At 36.6% G+C, this 20,127-nt stretch overlaps 1 protein-coding gene across 2 annotated transcripts in view; it reads left to right on the top strand.

Moving 5' to 3' along the window:
• Nucleotides 1-20,127, top strand: part of C6H4orf45 (chromosome 6 C4orf45 homolog) — a 154,743-nt gene that overhangs the window by 70,050 nt on the left and 64,566 nt on the right. For both annotated transcript variants that reach the window (XM_051965744.1, XM_051965745.1), the window contains exon 3: nt 2,676-2,734. In XM_051965744.1, the coding sequence (XP_051821704.1) occupies nt 2,676-2,734 (59 nt within the window). The remainder of the gene's footprint in view (nt 1-2,675; nt 2,735-20,127) is intronic.

Here is a 20,127-nt window from a genome sequence, read left to right as displayed (position 1 = left end):
TATTATCAGAAAATGTACATTTCCTTCTGTACCTGCAATCTACTACTGGACTTTGAAGAGCTGAAAAGCATACTTCATCATTAGTCTTCTGCTGACTGTTGGTCATTACCAACATATATAGTTGGTAAAATATAGTTGGTCACTATATTTTCCATGAATTCCCAAACTGCAAGAGCTGGACTGGCCTAACAGTTAGGTGAGGGATTTGAATTCACATGAGAGGCTAGCCTGGAACTGCCAAGCATGTCATTCTGGTAAGGAATAACTGAAGAAAGATGTAGGAGCTGCTCTCTGGGACAGTTATAATAACAGAGCCTGAGTCAGAGATGGTGAGGAATGGAGCACAAAAGGGCTAGATGAGAAAGAAAACTACCAACTGAGCTACAAGGAAAATGGGAAGCCACAGAAGTGTAGAAACTGGCTAATGTACTAAAGCTACAGAAAGATGATAAAAGGGCTATGAGCATCCAACCAATGGGAGCAATTATCTACCCACCTCCCTTGTTCCCCTACCCCAATCCTTGCTCTTTATTCTGGAGATCTAAAGCCTGGAACTCAGCTGAAGTGACATGGTCTACTGAAACTTGCTCTGTCCTCCTGGAACTAAAGAAGGGAAGCTTTCTTTTTTGGACGATAGAGGGTAAAGAGGGAATATTTAAACAAAAGGTGAAGAGAATGTTTTTTATTAGTATTTACTAATGTTTTTTTCAAATTAAATGCTTTACTGCTTCTAGGTAATTATTTACATAGATTTCTCTTTGCAGAGTAAAAAATGAGTATCTAAAATATGTATTGATTCAATATAAAGTAATTATTAAATAAAAATTAAATAAAAAAATAAAAAAAAATAAAATATATATTGATTTTAGAAATTCCCAAGCTGTGAATGGGTAAAAAAAAAAATACAGCAATTCAAGACAGGTGATTTGCCAAAGAATTCTCCATAATAGTAATCCCAAATCCTTAAGATATTGACACTACTGGTGAGCAGCATTTCTGGTTTCAACACCATTGATATGTTGCCCCTCCCATTACCTCTAGCACCAAGTTGCTAATTCTAGCCTTGAATCCTCTTCCCTTTGATTGAAGGACTAGGTACCAAACTCTGCCTTTCATCCTAACCCCTCAATGCTTTCCTTTACAGAAGGGAAAATGGAATTTTCACAGCTCATTCCACTCAGAATCCATTGCTCACTTTAGGTCATGAAACCTGATGCTCCCATTCCCCATATGTCTTAATCTTTTCCCAACACTTTTTTTCTTCTTTTATATGGCATCTCCCTCCTTTAAATTGTGTAGGCTTCTTGAGGATAGGCATCATTTCTTAATTAATATCCACAGTGATTGGCACATAGTGGATGTTTAACACACACTTATTGAATTGGAGATATGAAGATATTACTGTAGGACTTAATCTCTTTTCATTCTAAATTTAATCTTTATGCTTTTAAAGGGAAAGGGATGAAATGAGTATATTTATGAACATGAGGGCAAAAAAAATACTGGGATCAAGTTGAAGAAAATTGTTAAATATAGAGAACCCTAAATTATTAATATAGAAGATAATTTTTGTAGATGATCAAAATGGTGAATAATTATGCATATTAGTGCGTTTGAACATTAGTTTTATAACGATGATCTGTCATCAGAAGACAGTGTTTTGGGAAATAAACACCATATGACTGTCAATATCTTAAGTTTCCTGTCCTACTTTCTCAGCAAAGAAAGGAACTCCAGATGTGGATGTGAGAAATGGCTGGGCATTTGGTTTCCACAGTTATGAAAATTAAATTGGAGAAATGAAACAAATTAGAAAATTGAATCCCAGAAGGACATCAAAGAATAATCAAGGGAGGAGGTTGTGGGTTTGAACTGGAGCCCTCTGGACTTTGCCCTTTTACTTCTCTGGTTATCTTGCCCCCAAAGAATTTAAGATTGTAAGCTCCTTGGAGGCAGGGACTGGCTATGTATGTATTGAGGGGTAATATTGTATAACTTCTGTAACATCCAATTAAGGGGGAATCCGGGGAGGGACTTGTGCTTCAGGATAAGAAATAAAATACTGTCTTTGCTATTTCAAACTGTCTACTAAATACCCATTCTTGCAAGAATGTAAAATAAATCTTTCCTGCATTTATCAGTGAGAAGGTGGAGTTCTTGCTAAGATACTTTGTTTCTTACGTGGGTACTTCCTCGCTAGTGTGAGTCAGCAACTCTTACAGAGTTACCAGTGGCACTGAGAAGTTAAGGGACTTACCTGTGGAATGTCCATTGTTTAATATTCATCTATTTAATAAACATTAAGGATATAGCATTGAATATTTGTACACTGATTACATTTCTTACCATCTCTCCCAGTCTGCCCATCTCCTCTGCTATATTTTACTTAGCTTTTTTTTACCCTCTCTGACCATTTAGCATGGTGCTTTGCACATAGTGAACCTTTTAATAAATGCCTATTGAATTCACACAAGCACAAATGAACGAACTCATTTCTTTTTTCCTCTCAATCTTCCTGTCCAGGAAATGAAACACCAGCTAGCTTGCATTATCTTCTGTTTTTTTCCTTGAAATACAATTCGGATTTTTCTCTTTTGTTTTACTGACCTCCTCAGAGATTCTCTACCTTTCCATTCAATCAGTAACTGTGGCATATTATTTTGTCCCTTCTACAGCGAGGAGAATTTCGTAAACGTGTGGAGGAGATTATTTCTCACCGGTACCAAAATCCATGGTAAGTATTTACTGATATAGTTGAAACCCTCCTATGTGTATTTGGTGCAATACTTTCCTGAATTAGAGCTATAGGACAATTTTTTTTATCAGTTTTATGATAGAAATCAATTATTTCCTTTCTTTTATGTCAGCTGGAGCAGGATATTGGTTTGCTATTTGTTTTCAATAAGTTAGCATTTCATAAGTACCTAACATTTTTGCTAGTTTTTTAAGGAGCATGGGAGAAAAGACAAATGATACAACCCAGTGTCAGAGCTGTACATTTGGACAGGGCAGGGTGGGGGACATGCCTCTTGATTCAAATACTAGCTCTGCCATTTGCTACACATATGATCTTGGGCAAGTGCCTGGACTTTTGTTTCTCAATTTCTCTACTGGAAAATGGGAAAGTTAGATTCAGAGACAGATTTCTAAGTCTGTGATCTGTGGAAAGATGGGAAAGGAGCTGAATTATTGGGTTAGGATACATTAAAGTAAAAATGGGAATCTAAGCTTTTCCAAATACCAGCTGGCTGGGCTTGAGGATTGGCTAGCTGTTCAAATTCTCTTGGTAGAAAAGAAAAAGCAGTATTAAATTATTTCTGTAAAAAATAGACTCATTTTTCATGCTGCTGGCCTAGAAACCATCATTAATGGCTCATCTTGGTTAATAAAAGTAGCCCTGCTACAGTCACACAGTGGCTTACATTTAAGTTGATGTAAAGTCGCTTCTATGCCCCGTACTAATCATCTCTAACTAAACTCAATTATGTTGAAGATTCATCCCAGAGAATCGTGTTTTTACCAGTTCACAAAATCAGAACTGCCAAAGTTCTCATATCTAAAACTGATAAATTTTTTCACCATTGTAATAATGAGGTTTTAGAGGTAAAGAAATAAATGCTGCCATTGAGAATCACATAGAGATCCTCCCTTCTTGTTACTCTAAATCACTAAAGGAAGATTATCAAGATGGAGGAAAAGCTAAGTATCAAATTTTAGAAGTGCAGTTGGGAGCATCACCAAACAGGAAAAAAGATAGAGTTTAACAGGGTGGCCACAAGAAAAGTAAGTCCTGGTGATAACTGAACTCAGTGGCCTCCTGGGTCAGGAATTAGGGTCTTGAACAAGTGAGGTAGTACATAGAATTGAAAATATTTGCCTTGGGGCAAAACTTCCTTTTTTGTCAAGGATAGTGACATCATACTATGTTGGGTTTAAAAGAACAAGAATTGTGTAGAAGTATTTACAAAACTTATGACAATATTGGAGGTTCAGACAAGGAAAGAAGTCAAGATTAAAGTCAAGATAGAGGGCCAAGCAGTTCCAGTAGACTTGTGATGGAGAGAGCCACCTGCAAGTAGAAAGAGGACCATGGGGACTGAATGTGGATCACAACGTAGTATTTTCACATTGTTGTTGTGGTGGTGGTTGTTGTTGTTTGCTTGCTTTTTCTTTTCTTTCTCATTTTTTTCTTTTTGATCTGATTTTTCTTGTGCAGCATGATAAATGTGGAAATATGTATAGAAGAATTGCATATGTTTAACCTGTATTGGATTACTTGCTGTTTAGGAAAAGCGGTGGGGGAAAGGGAGGAAGAAAAATCTGGAACACAAGGTTTTGAAAGGGTGAATGTTGAAAACTATCTTTGCATATGTTTTGAAAATAAAAAGCTATTATTTTTTTTAAAGATAGAGGACCGGGTTTATTATGGGATGGATAGTATTCTTTACATAAAGAGGAGAGTCAAAAGAAGGAACTAGGTTAGGAGAAAAGATGATGAATTTTGTTTTGACATTGAGTTTTGAGGTGACAGTGGGTCATTTAGGCAGAAATGATCAGTACACTACTTATGATGTAAGCCAGAAGACTGAAAGAGAGATGCAGATTGAGAAATTATTAGTATAGAGGTGATAATTTGGGGGGATGGGTAGGGGATGTCATTTCACTGATATGGGAAACTACTGGATGACTAAATAAATTCCCTTTACAAGCACAGATATGCTTGTGTAACATTGACTTAGAAAGTTAGTTACGTCAAACACTGAAAAGTTAAGCAATTTGACAATATGTGTTAGAGGTTCATTAAACCTAGCTAGGTCTTCTTAACCAAGTTTGGTTCTCTAATCTTTCATAGAAGTGTTATTTGAAGTTACAGAGAATAGATAAGATTTCTGAAAGAGAATGTAGAAAGAAAAAAAGAGAGCCGAGGACTGAGTATATTTGTCCAGAGGATTCAAAAGGAGAAATGCCTGAAAGATAAGACAGACAGTACAATAATAATAGGCCAAGCAAGATGAGATTTCCAAGTTGAGAATGGTAAGAATAAGTGAAAGATAAAATATTATTTTTATTTATTAAATATTTATTAAAATATTTTCAAGGCAGCTAGATGACTCATTGAATAGAGTCTTAGGCCTGAAGTCTGGAAGACCTGAGTTGAAATTCTACCTCAGTTTCTAATCCTAAACTCATTATGGCTCTTTCCCTAAGGATAAGATGGAGCTAATGATCATCCTGGCAAAAGGAAAGGCTAAAGGAAAGAATCAAGTCAAAAAAAAGTGTAGCTGTTGGGATATTCCTTTTCACAGTTGGCATTTCCAGAACAACTACCTTCAGATCCAAAGTACCCTGTGGATTTATATCCCACCGAAAGTATAGGTCATAAGCCCCACCTACTTAAACTTTTTCTTTAGTCAGACACAAAGAAATCAAAGCAAAGTAAAAAAAATATATATTTTCCTCATATCCCTGAGGTTCAACTCTCCCATAAATATTTATTGGTGGGAAAAGGTGTAACATATTAGGCCAGAAAACACATTTGGGGAGTGTTATATATAGCTAATGTATATCACCATGATCCATTAAGTAGAAGAGGTACTCACATTTCTAAAGCTAAGGGACCACCTCTATCTTGTTGCTCTCAATGAGCCAGCTTCCTGCCCATGTGGGCTTCTCCCCTAGGTGAGATATTCTGTAGGTCTTGGGTAATCCCATGGTGGTTATTTGGTATAATCATTTTTGTTGGAGATTGCTTCCTCCTGTCAACTTTTTGTTTGTTTGTTTGTTTTTAAAGAAATGCATATTTATTACTTTCTACTACTACACACAATATAAATTAAAGATATAAATGGGCACTCATAAGTAATATGAAGTAATGAAAAAATTTACAATTTTACACCAAGCCTGCTATATCAAACAGATATCAAACACAAGTTTTTTAACATAGAAGACTTAATTAATTATTGGGCCTAGAAGTTGAAGGCAAATTAAAGGAATCTTTTATATATCCTGTCAACTTCTGATCTTCATCTCATGAAACCACTTTTTGGCCAGCTTGGGCTCTTAACTTACTAGCTGACAAAGGATGATGGCTTTTTAGTAACAATTTCTTTCATTTTACAAAAGCCCTGGTTTTTGTATTCCCAGGCTAAGATTTTATGGTATTCCCAGACTAAGATTATCTTTTCCCTTTCAACACCTACTTGGTGTCTGTTTGTAATGGGCTGAGGCTTGAGTTGATGCATTGAGGTCCCAAGCACATGAGGCTAAATAGTAATTGGACCATACTCTATTAATATATAAGCTGGGAGAAAGAAAGGCCCCCGCCCACTCTTTGTGCAAGTCCTGATGTGTTGTATAGGAAATGATGATTTTGGTGGGTGGAGGCAGGGGAGTGGAAAAGGAAGGGGAAGGAGAGACTTTGGGGATTGCCTTGCCACGGTTTGCTCAGCTCACATCTCTCTCTGTTAGCTGGCTTCCTATTGCAACTGTCCATATTGCTATCTCAACCTTTCTTGCCTATATTTGCTATCGCAATCTTTATTCACCTCTTCACTTCAATAAATATTGAAGATTTTTCCCTTAACTTGAATTCCTGACTCCGGCTGATCTTAAATACGCGGTCATTACATCTGTTGAGTAGGTTTTTGTATAGTCAGGCTAAGATTTTCATGGTATTTCCAGACTAAGATTATCTTTTCCCTTTCAACACTTACTTGGTGTCTGTTGAGTAGATCACCACCCTCTGTTCCAGATAATTGTCTACCTACAACTAGAAATCCCAAGATGCTCTCTTAACACACAAATCACTTAGAACCTCCACAAAAGGTTAAGTTGGTGAGTAAAGTTATTGTTCTCTGCCTTTCCGGGCACAGTTTTCTCTTTATTACGTACATATATCAGCAACAAAACTAGTCACTTTGGATGTTGCCACATTTTTGGAGATAGAAAACCTTTCTTAATAGGGAGACTGAATCCAAGGATGTAGGCAAAAAGATGCTAAAAGAAGATCACAGCAAAAACCTAAGCCTGAGGATTCAATACAGTTTGGAGGAATAGTCAGCTAAGGGATATAAAGCAAGATTGTGGTTTGGTTCCATGTAACTTTTTTTTCTAGCAATGTTTTGCTAGGCCATATCTCTTCCTTGCTTCACTGTTTCCTCATTGCTTTGATAGGATAGTGAGGAAAAAAGTCTGAATGCTAGGAGTATAGGAAAAAAGAAATGCAATAGAACTACTTTCCCTTTTGGCTGAAATTGTTTTACTTTTCTTATTTGAGAAAAGGTAAAGAACTCATCAATTTTATATGAGCTCAATTTTTTTTTTTTTAAATTTGGGCTCAGTGAATTAGGCCGCTTGCAAATTATCACATCTGCTTGTAATTGAACGAGTTTCTGAATACATACCGGTTTTAACTTCAACCAGAGATCAGTGGAGAAAAAAGCTGAAAAATGACCAGCCTAGATAAGAAATAAATGACACCATTTCCAATCAGATAAGAAGAGTTACAACAGAATGTCCTGATAGATAATGGACTGGCAGTTTTTTGAAGCGTGTAAGTGAATTCTCTGGAATCGACACATGCTATTGACGAACATGGTCATCTCCTCTGTGTCCTTTACAATGATATCACTACTTAGACAAGTAACCCTTTTGTTTCTCTTGTTCCCTAATTAAAGGGAAGCTTGCTTTTGTAACACATGTCATTGCACTTTTGAAAAATTGGTCAGAGCCGGGCATTTTGCAACCATTTAACTCACTATTGGAAAGTACAGAACACCTCATTCTGGCTACTATAAAGATCTCATTGATCAGTAAGCAGCTGAATGTATCATCAGTATCATCTGATGACAGCAGGTTTGTCTAAAACTGCGTTGTAGAAGAGAAAGACAATTAAGCAAGAAAAAACAATTCCTTTCTAATCTATCATGGGTGCTAACTATCCTACCTTAATTTCTTCTTCTGTAAACTAAAGTTTGACTACATGAGATCTCTTCCTGCTCTAGTTCATTGATCTGTATGTGAAGCAATATGATACAGAAGAAAGAGTGCTGGATTTAGTCAGAGGACCTGAATTTGAATCCGAGTTTTGCCATTTTAGATGTGTATAACATTAGGCAAGCCGTTTTTATTTGAGAGACATCAGTAAAATGAAAGTCAGATTAAATAATCTCTAGAGTCCCTCCAGTTCTAAATCTTCCATCATCTGGGGGATCTCTGATGGAGCTTAACGTCATGTGGGGGATCTCTGATGGAGCTTAACATTGGACTTGAAGAGACCCAGGTCAATAGGAATATTCTTGATGAGTTGGAACATCCATCCCCATTGAGCTGTTCCAGCCTATTTGGAGGAGTTAGTAAAATATGGCTGTTGTCTAGAAGCATATATGTTAGAGTGGCTTTGAAGAGTGTCTGATGAATGAAAAGAAGAGGGCCCACCCTCTTACAACATGTCTTGTTCATTGGAAGAAACCCTACAGGAAAGAGGGCCAAGGTTATTCCCCTTTTGTCTGACTCTCAATTTTGGCTCAGTAGCCAACTAAACCAAACCAAACCAAACAAAACAAGAGCCCAAACAACCCACCCTTCTAACCTCACAGTAATCACATTGGACTCAGTTGATATACTGTTTATTTGGAAGAGACAGGAGCTCTGACCTCTCCCAAATGGCCTGGCAGTGGTCAGAGCATAACTGCATATGCTTGGATGTGGAGAGCCAGTCCTCTCCATTCCATATTTCTCAGTTACTTCTCAGAAAGAAACCAGGTCACCTAAATTACTTGCTCCCAAGACTCAATGGCCAGGCCCCCATTACAGAAAGTAAAACTTAATTGCCTCCTGAAAAAGTTTTAGGTCTGATACTTACTAAGCTGTGAGTTTGTGGACAAATTTCTGTATTCAGCTGGACCTTAGTTTCTCACATCCACTTGTAATTTGGGGATTCCTTTGGGTATCACACAATTTATTCGTTTTTCTCTGTCAGGATTTCAAGGAAGAGGTGGTAAATTTGCCTCTTACTTTGACCCCAACACAGATGGTTCCCAGGGCTCTGGATATATAGGAATTGTTGTTGGGGTTTTTTTTGTCAGATGATTGGCATCTCATTTGCCCCCACTTGATATCCCTCCCGTTCCTTATGTCCCTGGCTGTATGCCTAGTTAATTAATCTTTTTAATTTTGTGTATCACCTACGGCTGAAATGCGACCTTGATTAATGTAGGTCATGGGCAAGTAGTTAATTAACACATAGACTACATATAATTATACATGTATACACATGCATGCACACAGGAACATGCACATTTCATATTGATTGAAAAAAGGAAGTCCTGGACTGAGTCTTGATAAAAGTTGATATTCTTTAGGGAGAAGGGATTCATATCTTTTACCTCATCTTTGAAAGTGTTAAGAGTATTTTGGAAAGCTAGAACCTGCGCCAAGTCTGAAAATGTTAAAGCAGAGCATTTAAAGGATATCTTTTCTTCATAGAGAGACTTATGAGAGTTTGATTTTGGAGTTTTGGAGTGGAACTCTCCAGAGGGGAGAGGTGAAGAAAAAAAAAGGAGAGCCTGATCAAAGAGGTCAAATGACCTGACATATTTCTTGGGCTGTGATTCTCATGCTTTCTATGAAATTTGTCTATTTACATACATAAACACACTCCGGCAGCTGGACCAGAAAATGCTTTTTCTGTTTTTCCATTGGGGGAAAGAGGAGAAGGAAACACGTATGGCATTTTGGATAAAAAGTGATTTTGATTATTCACTTTGGAGTCTGAAGGGTTCATTAGCCAGGGAGAATCCTGCCTCTCTCTATCTGGGGTGGTTCACACTATGTTAATGATAACTGAACATGCTCCATAAGTTTTACATTTGCCGTCTAAAGAAGAAGGGGTGGGAAGCCAGAAGAACTATCCACATGCTGTCTCTGTTTCCTAGCCATTCTCCCAATGGCCTCTTGCCAAAAGAAGCTGAAGGGACTCTAGTTGATGCTTGAAGCAAGAATTGCACAAAGTCAGTCATTACTAGATGAGGAAAGCAACTTTTTTTTTCCTGCTCTGAGCCAAGTAATTTGTCATTCTTCATTTCTTTCCCACTCAAGGATGTGTATTCCTTAATTGTTTTTGTCTGATCTCAAATTTTCTTTTAATTCTGCTTTCATTCCTGCTTCTTTCTGCCTATATCTGTCACTCTCCTGCCTTGAATCTTCCTTCAGAAACTATTGAGGACTTCTTCAAGCACCCACTCCCATCCTCACAAGGAATTTAGGTGAGTTCCTGGAGAAGTCACTAAGCTACCACAGCTTTCTAATATATCAAATTGAAGATAGGATTAGATGATCTCTATGTTCCCTTTAAACTCTACATCTAGAATCCTGTTGCCTGTCTATTTCTTTAATCACATGAAGAAAGCAATCCTTTGGACTGGGCCTCCCTCATGCCTGAAATGTGTTTCTTATTTTTTACCACATAATAATAAGGCAAATTGATTGGGCATCCATGAGTAAAAGAAACCTTGACTCCCTTCTTCCTCCAGACAGGGATTCTTAAACTTTTCCCACTGGCAACCCCCTTTTAGCTGAAAAATTTTTATATGACCCATATATAACAGAGGTAGACAAACATTTACTGATAATAAATCATAATTTTGTGACCCACATTGTTATGAGACCCTATATGGGGTCATGATTCATAGTTTCAGAAGCTAGGGTCTAGAATATAGAAGAGACAGGAGGAAATGAGAGTGGTGAATGAGAGGTTCTACTCTCAATCTATCCCAGACACTGAGTTCCCAATTAATGACATTTAACCCCTCAGTGACTATAGTCATGATAAATTTATATTTTATATATAAATATATTCACATATATATTATATATAAATATAGTTTATATTCAAGCTTTTATGATAGCATGGAACTATCTATCTATTGAAATTCCCCCTTCTAAGATCCAGTGCCCATCTTTCCTGTGACCTACAATCCTACATCACTCATTTCCTATTGGACAGTTCACACTGGATGTCCCAGATACCTCTCATTCAATATGATCAAAAAAGAACTCATTATCTCTCCCCTAAACTCTCATTTTCCTATTTCTATTGAAGGTATCTCCATTCTTTCAGTCTCCAAGGTCCTCCAGAGAGCTAGCTCGGACATTAAACCCAACTTCATTCATATCCTCAACTTTTCATTTTTCCTTAACTCGCATCAGTAACCAAATCTTGGTATGTTCATTCTTTCAACATCACTCAATTCTGTTAATTAACACTGACCCAGTCAGCCTCATTCAGACCCTTAACACCTTTCTCTTAAATTTTTGTAATGGCTTCTCAGTTGAGCTCCTTGTCCCAAGTGTCTCTCCATTCCAATCCATTCCCCATACTATTGCCAAGGCAATAGAACTGACCATGTCACTCTCCTCTGCAAATTCCAGTAGTTCCCTCTTGCCACTAAGACAGCAGTTCTCAAACTTTTTGGTCTCAATATTCTTTATACTCTTAAAAATTTGAGGACCTTAAAAAAGCTTTCCTTATATTGGTTATGTTTATTAATTTTTACTGAGTTAAACTATTAATTCATTAAAATAGCAATAATAAGACTATTACATTTTAATATAAATAATGTACATTTATGAAAAAAATTCTCCAAGATTAAAAAAATGAGAAGCATGTTATTGCTTTGTACATTTTTGCAAATCTCTTTAATGCCTGCCTTATTAGCAAACCACTGGACTTTTGTATCTGTTCTTGCATCGTCTGTTGTGATATGTTATTTTGGTTGAAGTATATAAAGAGAAGAAAATAGTTTCACAGAGATGTAGTTGGAAAAAAGCATTCTTCATTATGCCATCTAGCTTCTAAGAACTACTAAAGCCAGATTGCAATAATCCATGGAAATTAAACCTAACAGAACCTGAGAATCAAGGAAAAGAGGGGGACATAACAACTGAGTAACCTGGGAGGTGGAGAGCAGAATGAAACAGAGGCAAAGGTGGAGAAAGAGAAAGCTCTAGAGCCTGGAAATGGGTGCAAGAGGAAAACACATGGCAAGGACAGAGTGGGTGATTTGACAGAAGGTGCTTGACACTTTAACAGTGGGTGGAGCTGTATCCTTCTAGCTTCAGCTGCCACGTCCAGATTTTCATTAAATTTCTTGGAGCTTCTTTGGTGCTGACCTTTTAAATTTCAATTGACCCACCTCCCCACGTTGTGGAATTAGCACTGTATGGGGGGAACTGTACCTGGGTTCTAATCCCGCCTCTCTATTAGATATCTGGCAAATCATCCTTCCTCATCAAAGTGAAGAGATTGAATTAGGTGATCCCCTAAGATCCCTTTTAACCTTATTAACAATAACAAATCAATATGGACGTGGATATCAATGCATTAGATATGTGGGGTAGCACAATGGATATAATGACAGCCCTGAAATCAGGAAGATGGAGTTCAAATTTTACTTCAGATCATGGACATATCACTGGACCCTGTTTACTTCAGTTTCCTCATCTGTCAAATAAGCTAGAGAAAGAATCGGCAAATCACTCTAGTATCTTTGCCAAGAAAACCCCAAATGGGATCATGAAGAGCTGGATACAATTGAAAAGACTGAACAGCATGTGTGTGTGTGTGTGTGTGTGTGTGTGTGTGTGTGTGTGTGTCTCTAAAAGATCCCCCCCCCCAACTCTAAATATCATCCTGCTATCAGTTGCTAGTATCAAATGTATCATTTAGTCAATAAATAAACATTTGCAGTGGATTATCCAAGCTGCTTTGAAGACTGCATAGGTTCTAATTACCCGTTGGGAAGACAATATCAGCATGATAGAGTTTTGAGTATCTTGAGACTATCTAATCTAACCCATTTCTGAAAAAGAATATTTTTTATGACATAGCCAAAAAGAGACCATCGAACCTCTAGGCGTGTGCTGGTATATGTTTTAACAACCATCTCTTTGGAAAATACTCAAGATGTGGTTTTTAAAGTGAAATCTTCATTGATAATATCTCCATCACATTCTTAAGGGTAGACAATTAACATAATAATAAACCAAGTCCTAATATATAGCTTTTACTTGTTTACTCATTTTTGAGGGGCAAATGTTCACACTGAAAATGTCATTTTAGCCTCTTGAAAGTATACCCCTGGATGGAGGTAGACCCACCTTTTGAAGAAGCCATTCCACTTTGGGGCAGTTAGGAAGTCTTTCTTTGCATCAGTACTCAATCTATTCTATAACCACCTGGCTCCAAGAGGAATAGATAGAATCCTCCTTGCACCCAAGACTTGAAGACTAGCATGACCCTATTCTTCAAGTTGACCATTGCCATTTCCTGGGTGTGATCTAGAATCCATTTACCATCTTGATTGTCTCACTTTGTACATATTCCAGCTTATTGACAATTTTTAAAATTAAAATATGGTACCCAGAATTGAACACAAAACTCTTGAAGTGTTTTTACTAAAACATATACAGAGCTTTGGAATCCATACAAAACACTGAACATATACATGAATTACTGAAATAAAGGGCTTGATGCAAAAAAAAAATCTTCTGGATTGAGATGAGATTTGAAATAATGATTTAAATGATGGTTCTAAGTTTAGCAAAACCCATTTTCACTTTATGGGAATTTTTCAGACTCACTAATAAAAGGCTTGCTGCAATTGGATAGATAACAGGGTCAAGAAAAAACTTTGGAGTTCCAGAAATAAGCTGTTGGTCTGATGCAGACAGACCTCATCATTCTGTCATAGTTTCTCCATCTGTCAAATGGAATTAATGATATTTGCCACCTACTTGCCAACTTCCAGACATGTCCTGAGGAATAATCAGCAAATGTTGGGAGAGGACTCCTTGTCCCAGAAGGACTGGCATTTTAAACAAATGGGGGAAATATATATATATATATATGTATGTATATATTACTGCAAATCTGCACTTGGTTATTTACAACATATTTGTATGTTAGAGAGAGGAAATGAAGGCAATAAGGGATCAAAGGATTTTGTGCACATATAGAACATAACCTTCTTGTAGACATTGTTCTTTTGCAAAAACACAGCTTTTCCAAATTTGGAAGGTTTCCTTAACTCATAATGGAAGTGTCCTGCCTGGCTTCAGAACCAATAATAGTAGACAGAGGAACTACTCTTGCCTGGAGGAAACTCCAAGATGGTAGAATCTCCTGAGGACAGTCTTATATGCATCTGGAATGTATCTGGAAAAGAAAACTTGGAAATGGAAGAGAAGCAAGGAAGGCTCCCTTAGGAAAGCAACATTATGGAAGAGGAGAGAGGAAAAGTCTCAAATGTAGTGGAGCAGATGGGAGCAGAAGCCTGAACTGAGGCTTCCTGGTTTGTAAGCCATGTAAAATAGGAAATACGGAGACTTCGACTGCATGCATTTCACATAGAAGGATGGAAGGATCTGGTGATCCTGAACCAATGGCTGGGCAAATCTAGCCCAAGAAATCATGGGACCACATGATCCATGCCTTTTTGGCAAGCCATGGCAGGGACTGAACTCCTCTTCCTGGCGGTCTTCTCTTCCAAGGAATGCTGTCGTGACTATGGCAGGTTTCTCTAAAAATGCAGCCAGTTCCAAATAAGGAACCTAGGAACTCTTGAACTCCCGAGATAGCCAAGCTGGTGTCTCATGATTGTGATTTTATCCCCTATGCTTGGGGGGAAAAAGTAGAAAAGGTAGCCAAGCACATAAAATTCTGACTCAGGCTTCCATGTGTAGCCCATGTGTTGTTATAATTGCTAGAAATAGGGTCAGCTAGCTGGAGCACTAGCCCTGGAGGAACTGAGTTCAAATTTGATCCCAAATATTTATTAGCTGTGTGAGAGTGGGCATGTCACTTAACCTGAACCCAGTGCCTCAAAAAAAAAAATTTAAAAATTTGACTTCTAATAGAGAAGACTTTACAGAAATCCCAGGGATAGGAAGAAAGAAAGCCCCAAAGTTGGACTCATTACTTTTAAAGTCGATTCCTGCAATGGTATCAAATCCTTTTTGATATCGGCCAATGTCCAACGGGACCAATAAATTGATGCATCATTTTCGACACTCAAGTCCTTCAACTCTGAGTCCCATTTACCTCACTACAAGGAAGCCACAATTCCACAGATAAAGCAGAATTGGCTGATTATCCCATCTGATTTATGTTACTTTTTTTTCTCAAATACTTTTGTTATTGGATTGGTGACTTGCATCATCTGTAAGTAGACTTATTATTATGTTGCTTGGGCTGTGAGTTGCAAAACACTGTTTTTAGAAAAAAAAAACATATCAAGACAATATTGACATATTGTCAATAGTTTCCAGGCATTCCTTTGTTAAATCTATTTTCCTGTTCCTTGTTGCTACAATAATGAGACAAATTTCTTAACACCTAGATTAAATAGGATCTATAAATACTCAGGAATAGAAAATAGTTATCAGGGCCCCAAATAGAAAATCTTTCAAACTCAACCCTCCAGACTCTTGATGCTAAAGAAATATTTGTACTTTCAAATAAACAGGTTTTCTGTGTGTTGGATATGAGAGATTAAAACATGTGTGTTGGGATTTGTTGGGTAACGTAGGGAAGATGTTTCCTAGTTTATTTCATAATGAAATGCTATAAAAACCAGTCATTAAACTTCCACAGATGTTATTGACAGTATTTGAAAATATATTCGTACGTAAATGTAAGCTTTTTCTGAGAGTTGTTTTCTTCAAACATCCATAAAACCTGACATCTTTCTATTTTAAATTGAATGTTAGTGCCTAAAATGTTAGAGGGATTCAATAAACATTAAATAGCAATGTCTTAGATTTTCATTTTTCAAATCATCTGTTGTCATTTCCATATTGGTATTTTTTTCCCCTAGCCTTTGCTTAATAAAACTTTTTCCAGCTGGGTTGATTTTAAAAGTCACTGGCTCTATGCCCTTGAACTCTGCCTTCCCTGAATATTTCTACCTAAATCTTCTGTTGAGCTGACTTTCCTTAGTGAGGACAAAAGATTTCTTAGGGAAGGGTTGGGAAGGAAACTATGAAAATAATTCCTTGGTCCTTTCATAGTCCTAGCACAAGAGACAATACTCTTGCCATTGACTAGTGTTGTGAAAAGAGTTTACTTGGGAAAGTTTGCTACTACAAGAAAGTCACATTAACCTTCTCTATGTGATGCTTGATTCATGGCACTCCTCTCTTCAAAACCCTTCATCTTTCCTCTCGGGCTGTTTTCTGACTTCCAAATGAATATATTGCATGTAGATATATGTGTATATATCAGTAGAGATAGAAAGAGAAATAGATGACAAAGAGTATCCTTGGCCAGATCCTAGAAGAAGAGTCCTGTGATCTCACCTTCATTTAGGGATTCATGACTCATGATTGGCCGAGAGACCTCTGAGCCTATATATACAAGTGAATAGTATGCAGAGGAAACTTGACTGATGATAGGTAGACAAATTTCATAGAAAGAATTAGAGAAATAGAGTTTGAAGTAAGAAATAAGGTATGAAATAGACAGGAGACCTCCCTAGAAAAATTGTTCACCCAACTTGTGCCTTAATTTCTAGTGCTTCTAGTCCCACAGACTTCAAGAATGGACTTTTGGGGTTTGACATTCTTTTCTTTCTCCTTTAAAAAAAATTTCAATTAGAATTTTATTTTTCCAATTACATGTAAAGAGAGTTTTCAGCATTTATTTTTGTAAGATTGTGAGTTTCAATTTTTTCTCTCCCCCTAATTTTTCCCTCCCCAAGACAGCAAGCAATCTGATATAAGTTATAAATGTATAATCATTTTAATCTTATTTCCATATTAATAATGTTGTGAAAGAAAAATCAGAACAAAAGAGAAAAATCATGAGAAAAAAGGCAAACAAAAAAAAAAGGTGAAATGTATGCTTCAATCATAATTCAGTCTCCATAGTTCTCTCTTGGCTGTGGATGGCATTCTCTTCTTAATTGTTCAGATTTCACCTTGCTTCCAAGTATAAGAGCCTATTTAATCCTGTATTATTATTATTTATACTAATATGTGTAACTCCTTCCCAATTTGTTTTATCACTTGCTTTGGTAAATACATTTGTTTGCTGTCTGTGATTGTCCTTTGCATAATAAATGTTGATGGGAGCAGAGGGTACTGGAGCCAAGTCACACCAAAAGTGACTGTTGTGAAATTTTTAGTGTGAACACTTACACCTCAGAAATCAGCAAATGTTGACCAGGGCTTGATATATTTAGTTTTATTGATTGATTAGACATAGAAAATGATGAAGAAAATGTTAATTATGAAGATTAAATTTTAAAACATTATTTGTAATACCCTAGACCAAGATAAAGTTGAAATGGCTTCATGATTTATTTATTTTTTTTTAAATTTTTTATTTAATAATTACTTTATATTGACACTCGTTTCTGTTCTGATTTTTTTTCCCCTCCCTCCCTCCACCCCCTCCCCTAGATGGCAAGCAGTCCTTTATGTGTTGGATATGTTGCAGTATATCCTAGATACAATATATGTTTGCAGAACCGAACAGTTCTCTTGTTGCTTAGGGAGAATTGGATTCAGAAGGTATAAATAACCCGGGAAGAAAAACAAAAATGCAGATAGTTCACATTCGTTTCCCAGTGTTCTTTCTTTGGGTGTAGCTGCTTTTGCCCGTCATTTATCAATTGAAACTCAGGTCTCTTTGTCAAAGAAATCCACTTCCATCAAAATATGTCCTCATACAATATCGTTGTTGAAGTGTATAATGATCTCCTGGTTCTGCTCATTTCACTTAGCATCAGTTCATGTAAGTCTCGCCAGTCCTCTCTGTATTCATCCTGTTGGTCATTTCTTACAGAACAATAATATTCCATAACATTCATATACCACAATTTACCCAGCCATTCTCCAATTGATGGGCATCCATTCATTTTCCAGTTTCTAGCCACTACAAACAGGGCTGCTACAAACATTTTGGCACATACAGGTCCCTTTCCCTTCTTTAGTATTTCTTTGGGATATAAGCCCAATAGAAACACTGCTGGATCAAAGGGTATGCACAATTTGATAATTTTTTGGGCATAATTCCAGATTGCTCTCCAGAATGGTTGGATTCGTTCACAACTCCACCAACAATGCATTAGTGTCCCAGTTTTCCCGCATCCCCTCCAACATTCATCATTATTTTTTCCTGTCATCTTAGCCAATCTGACAGGTGTGTAGTGGTATCTCAGAGTTGTCTTAATTTGCATTTCTCTGATCAATAATGATTTGGAACACTCTTTCATATGAGTGGTAATAGTTTCAATCTCATCCTCTGAAAATTGTCTGTTCATATCCTTTGACCATTTATCAATTGGAGAATGGCTTGATTTCTTATAAATTTGAGTCAGTTCTCTATATATTTTGGAAATGAGGCCTTTATCAGAACCTTTAACTGTGAAAATGTTTTCCCAGTTTGTTGCTTCCCTTCTAATCTTGTTTGCATTAGTTTTATTTGTACAAAGGCTTTTTAATTTGATGTAATCGAAATTTTCTATTCTGTGATCAGTAATGGTCTCTAGTTCATCTTTGGTCACAAATTTCTTTCTCCTCCACAAGTCTGAAAGATAAAATATTCTATGTTCCTCTAATTTATTTATAATCTTGTTCTTTATGCCTAGGTCATAGACCCATTTTGATCTTATCTTGGTATATGGTGTTAAGTGTGGGTCCATGCCTAATTTCTGCCATACTAATTTCCAATTATCCAGCAGTTTTTATCAAATAATGAATTCTTTTCCCAGAAGTTAGGGGCTTTGGGTTTGTCAAACACTAGATTGCTATAATTGACTATTCTGTCTTGTGAGCCTAGCCTTTTCCACTGATCCACTAATCTATTTCTTAGCCAATACCAAATGGTTTTGGTGACTGCTGCTTTATAATATAATTTTAGATCAGGTACAGCTAGGCCACCTTCATTTGATTTTTTTTTTCATTAATTCCCTTGAGATTCTCGACTTTTTATTGTTCCATATGAATTTTGTTGTTATTTTTTCTAGATCAATAAAATATTTTCTTGGAAGTCTGATTGGTATAGCAGTAAATAAATAGATTAGTTTAGGGAGTATTGTCATCTTTATTATGTTCGCTCGGCCGATCCAAGAGCACTTAATATTTTTCCAATTATTTAAGTCTGACTTTATTTGTGTGGAGACTTTTTTATAGTTTTGCTCATATAGTTCCTGACTTTCCTTTGGTAGATAGATTCCCAAATATTTTATGGTATCAACAGTTATTCTGAATGGAATTTCTCTTTGTATCTGGCTTCATGATTTAGACATAAAGGATGACATTATAAGCAAATTCGGAGAGCAAGGGATGGTCTGCTTGTCAGATCATTGGAAAAAGAAAGAACTTATGGCCAGAGAATTAGAGAACATTATGAAATGCAAAATGAATAATTTTGATTACATTAAATTAAAAACTGTTTTACACAAATAAAACCAATGTAACCAAGATTAGAAAGGAAACAGAAAGCTGGAAAATAGTTTTACAGCCAATGTTAGAGTACTGACTCAAATTTATAGTAAGATAAGTCATTCTCCAATTGTTAAATATTCAAAGGAGATCAAGAAATTAAAGCCATTTCTAGTCCATATGAAAAAATGCTCTAAATCACTATTAATTAGAGAAATGCAAATTAAGACAACTCTACACCTCTCATTGGTTAAGATGATAGTAAAAGATAATGATAGATGTTGGAGGGGATGTGGGAAAACTGGGACACTGATACATTGTTGGTTGGTGAGCAGTTTGGAACTATGTCCAAAGAGTTATCAAACCATGCATTCCCATTCAGATACACTACTGGGTCTGTATTCCAAGGGAAAGGACCCACATGTGCAAAAATGTTTGTAGCAGCTCTTTTTGCAGTGGCAAGGAACTAGAAATTGAATGGATGCACATCAATTGAGGAATGACTGAATAACCTATGGTATATGAAAGTAATGGAATATTATTATTTTATAAAAAATGATGAGCAAGCTAATTTCAGAAAGGCCTGGAAAGACTTACATGAACTGATGTTGAGTAATGCGAAGAGAACCAAGAGAACATTGTACACGGTAATAATATTATGTGATGATCAACTGTAACAGA

This window comes from Antechinus flavipes, chromosome 6, assembly GCF_016432865.1.
Source record: "Antechinus flavipes isolate AdamAnt ecotype Samford, QLD, Australia chromosome 6, AdamAnt_v2, whole genome shotgun sequence".
Lineage (NCBI taxonomy): Eukaryota > Metazoa > Chordata > Mammalia > Dasyuromorphia > Dasyuridae > Antechinus > Antechinus flavipes.
The sequence above is the reverse complement of the archived record's forward strand: the minus strand, read 5'-3'. Positions and strand labels throughout refer to the sequence as shown.